Source organism: Gymnodraco acuticeps, unplaced genomic scaffold, assembly GCF_902827175.1.
Source record: "Gymnodraco acuticeps unplaced genomic scaffold, fGymAcu1.1, whole genome shotgun sequence".
In the NCBI taxonomy this organism is placed as follows: domain Eukaryota; kingdom Metazoa; phylum Chordata; class Actinopteri; order Perciformes; family Bathydraconidae; genus Gymnodraco; species Gymnodraco acuticeps.
The window spans coordinates 17501-21093 of record NW_022992042.1 but is presented as its reverse complement, the minus strand read 5'-3'; the positions used below and the strand labels follow the sequence as shown (position 1 = coordinate 21093).

At 42.5% G+C, this 3593-nt stretch overlaps 1 protein-coding gene across 1 annotated transcript in view; it reads right to left on the bottom strand.

The window, feature by feature from the left end:
* Window positions 1-303: 303 nt before the first annotated feature.
* The window catches only part of LOC117536872 (transmembrane protein 184B-like), an 11734-nt gene continuing 8444 nt past the window's right edge, over window positions 304-3593 (bottom strand). Inside the window, exons 4-5 of the mRNA XM_034201957.1 lie at window positions 2671-2836; window positions 304-438 (exon numbers count right to left, since the gene is read on the bottom strand). Coding sequence (XP_034057848.1) covers window positions 344-438; window positions 2671-2836 — 261 coding nt within the window. The 3' untranslated portion in view covers window positions 304-343. The remainder of the gene's footprint in view (window positions 439-2670; window positions 2837-3593) is intronic.

Sequence of the window (3593 nt, the reverse complement as noted above, 5' to 3'; positions counted from 1 at the left end):
AAGCCAGTTGAGTAGCACTTGAAATGTTTGGCTCTATGAAACCTGATGTACTTATATGATTCTGTTTTCTTCAAGGTTGTGTCTTCCTGGTCGAATGTACTTATTGTAAGTCGCTTTGGATAAAAGCGTCAGCTAAATGCAATGTAATGTAATGTAATGTAATGGACACATGTTGATGTAGAAGAGACATGAAGAAGAGGGGACACATGTTGATGTAGAAGAGACATGAAGAAGAGGGGACACATGTTGATGTAGAGGAGACATGAAGAAGTGAATTGAACACAATAGGTGACCTTTAAAAGCAGCTTAAAAAGGTCAAACAGGGTCAAAATGAAAGCAGGACTTACTCGATGGGTTTCCCTCTGATCTCGGCCATGATGGCGCTCTCTCCTCCCAGATACTCATAACACAGACTCAGGAAGTTGTAGATGACAAAGGCTGTGTCACACAAAGAAACATACATTTTGAGTTTTGGAAAACAATGGATCATTTTAACAGCCACCAAAACATATTGATGCTCCACAGTGACGGCAGCGTTCGGTTAGTTATACAGCGCTGGCATCACTTGACGGTCATAATGACGGTTGTGTTTCGCTGATATTGTTCCAGAACTGCTGAGCTTGCCATTTCACGGCACAGAGGTGAGTCAGCCCCAAGAGCAGGCTCCGATATGATCAGGTCATGTTTTGAGGTGTAAGCATAATTGTAAGGGACGCCAGTGAAAACGCTGCAAAACAGTAATGAAAGCTTGTAGTCACACAAACATCAGATACAGATCTTACATGAGCCAACGGCAAATATTATGGGCTGTGTTATTCACCTGTGTTATGTGTTAGATAACGGCCCATGATAATGATAAGGACCATACTCTAACGTGATGTTCTTGTGTTATTCTTCCCAGCATCATTTATGTGGAGCTACACCAGGTGTGTCTCTAATCCTTTATACCTGACCCTGCTGTAAACACGTCTGTCATGGATGGAGAAAACTAACAAATGCAATGACACCGACTTAACATTTCATTTGTATCCTTATACATTTAGAAAGATAGTTTAATAAAGTATACAGGACAGTAACATCATCCAGAGGTGCAGTGAGGATGTATTGACTGGACATTGACTTTGAGGCGATGAGTGCTAAAATGCTAACTCATTTCGAGGTTAAGGACTCATTCCTGCACCACTCTTTTCTGCAACCAATGACCATTTATGGAAATGTTGTTGAGGAGTAACATACAATTGAAATAGCCCTGACTGGACTCCTCAGTGATTTCAGTAATTGGCGTCCCCGAGAGAGCAGAGTGTTTGTTCACCAGGTGTTCTCAGGCTCATTTACGGCTTTCCCACAGACACCAGCTCTGAGTCCAACAGTAATCTGTGATTTTAAGCACACTGGAGAAAACCTGCCAGAACACTGCTGCCTTTGTTAACGTCGCACAACTACATACAGTATGGTTGCACTCTCAAAAGGTACTTTCACTGCCTTTGAGCTTGATTTCACCTTTCACACAAGCACCATAACGGGCACTTTATGGGCACCCAGATGTGCAATCTTTGACAAAAGCTACATTGGTTGTGTGCAAATGTGTAGCATTCAGTCTGAAGAAAATGTTACCCAAGGGGATATCTTTAAATTAGAAGCAGAGAGTTTAAAATAACAATTTGGACCGATTACAACGTTTTTTTGTTTAAATTGTTGTTATTAAAGGTGGGGTAGGTAATTCACTTCAGATACACTTTTTGTTATATTCCATGGAATGCTCTTAACATCCCGATAGCAATGAATACATGAAATGCTTTGACAATAAATACATTAAAACATTTCACCTGTGGAAGCCGTGGCGCTGTAAAAAGCTCGACCAATCATCTGAGCCGGCCCGGCTAAAGTAACTGGATGGCCTACCTGCCTGTCAGCCTTCCATCTGTGCACAAACTTACCTCGTGCCCTCATTGGTCATGAGCGCGTTCGTGTGTGTTGGAGGAGGGGCTCTGTGAGGAAGTCTGAAGGAAATTCTAGCGCACTCGAGCTGGTTTTTCCATTCTTACCTACCCTACATTTAAGTACTCTTTTGTGCCCCGGAAACAAATGAATCTTTAGCACAAATTCCTCGTTGAAGAGTTCAAGTAATTTCTCACAAAGAGAAACAGCTGATAGCAAATATCAGCTGTTTGTCATTGTGAGAAATGACTTGAACTCTTCAACTTCCTGGAGATCAACTAATCATTTCAGCACTACAAGCAAGTTCAGGCCATAATCCTTATATATGTGATGATGGAATAATAAAATCTAATTGCCATCAACGAACAAAAGCATGTTATATAATGTATGCCTTACTAATTCTAGTGTGGTGAGATAAATGTGTTCACAAGTGATATGCCATTTCAAGTCTTCTCAAGGATTTGCTCGTCTTCATACAGTTGCTAGGAAACCAGTTTCCCCTCCCCTGCAATCCCAAAGGGCCGCGGAGACATGAGGACAAAGATGGCGACCTTTGTAAATGAAGACACCACAATGGCCGCCTGCCGCAGGGGCATTTCACGGAGGGTAAATCCTCGCACTCTCATTTCAGCTGGCAGTCAGAAGACACATAGCAACACAAAGGGCTCCATCACAGCGGGGCATATTCTGCTGCTACAATCAGGAAATGTTAGCGCTTCTCAGTCCTCTCACCTTCGTAGCAGTCCCGGACTGTGTCAAAGTAAACGTAATACTCCTCATTGGTGAAGAAGAGAAGGCTGAGCCACGAGTCGAAGGCGTAGATGGGGACTATGAAGAGGATCCTCACTATGTGCCTCTGTTCATTAGGAGAGCTGTAGTAACGCAGGTGCATGTAGATCTGAACAAAGGAAGAAAACAAGTGACATGTAACATCTTACTTTGTGATCATTATCTTTTCAGTGAAGAGTGTCCACCATTTACAAATACCTATTCGATGTCCATTGAATGACTTTGTCACCGTTGGTATTCATTGTTAGTGTATATGTGTGAGGGTGGTGACTGAATCCAGCATGGTCCTCAGAAGAAAGACCATTTTATTGTCAGAAGTACGAAGACAATTTTATTGCTGTCGCTTATTTTGACACAGACTGTGAGGCAGCACTTTGGATTTTTTTAATCTACTTAAAAGTACACCGGTTGCCGAACAGATATATAGAGTGTGTTTGAAACAGCAATGCATATTTGCCACATTAATAAATAAGATTAAAAGAGATAATTCATCAGCTTCATCCTTTATAAACCGCTGCTCATCGTGTGGTGTATGAATCAGTTTGACTATAACTAGACGATGAAGCCTCAGTCAGTAAACATTCTCCTGAGCTGGACATTGGAGAAGTGTTTGTCTAAAAGGTGTGTGTCAGGCTTGTTTAGGGTAATTGATCCTGAGCTTTCATCAGTCCTATTGAGAGAAGCAGGAGGGGAGTGGGGGGGGGCAGCTCCTTCACTCTCACACAATGTCCCACCTATCACCTTCTGCTCCGTAAACACACACACACACACACACCTTTGGTAGAATAGCAAACAGTGGGTGACAATACACTGAGCGAGACAGTGCACTCCACTCACAGGGCTTGTTGCTAGGTGACCCTCCTGCA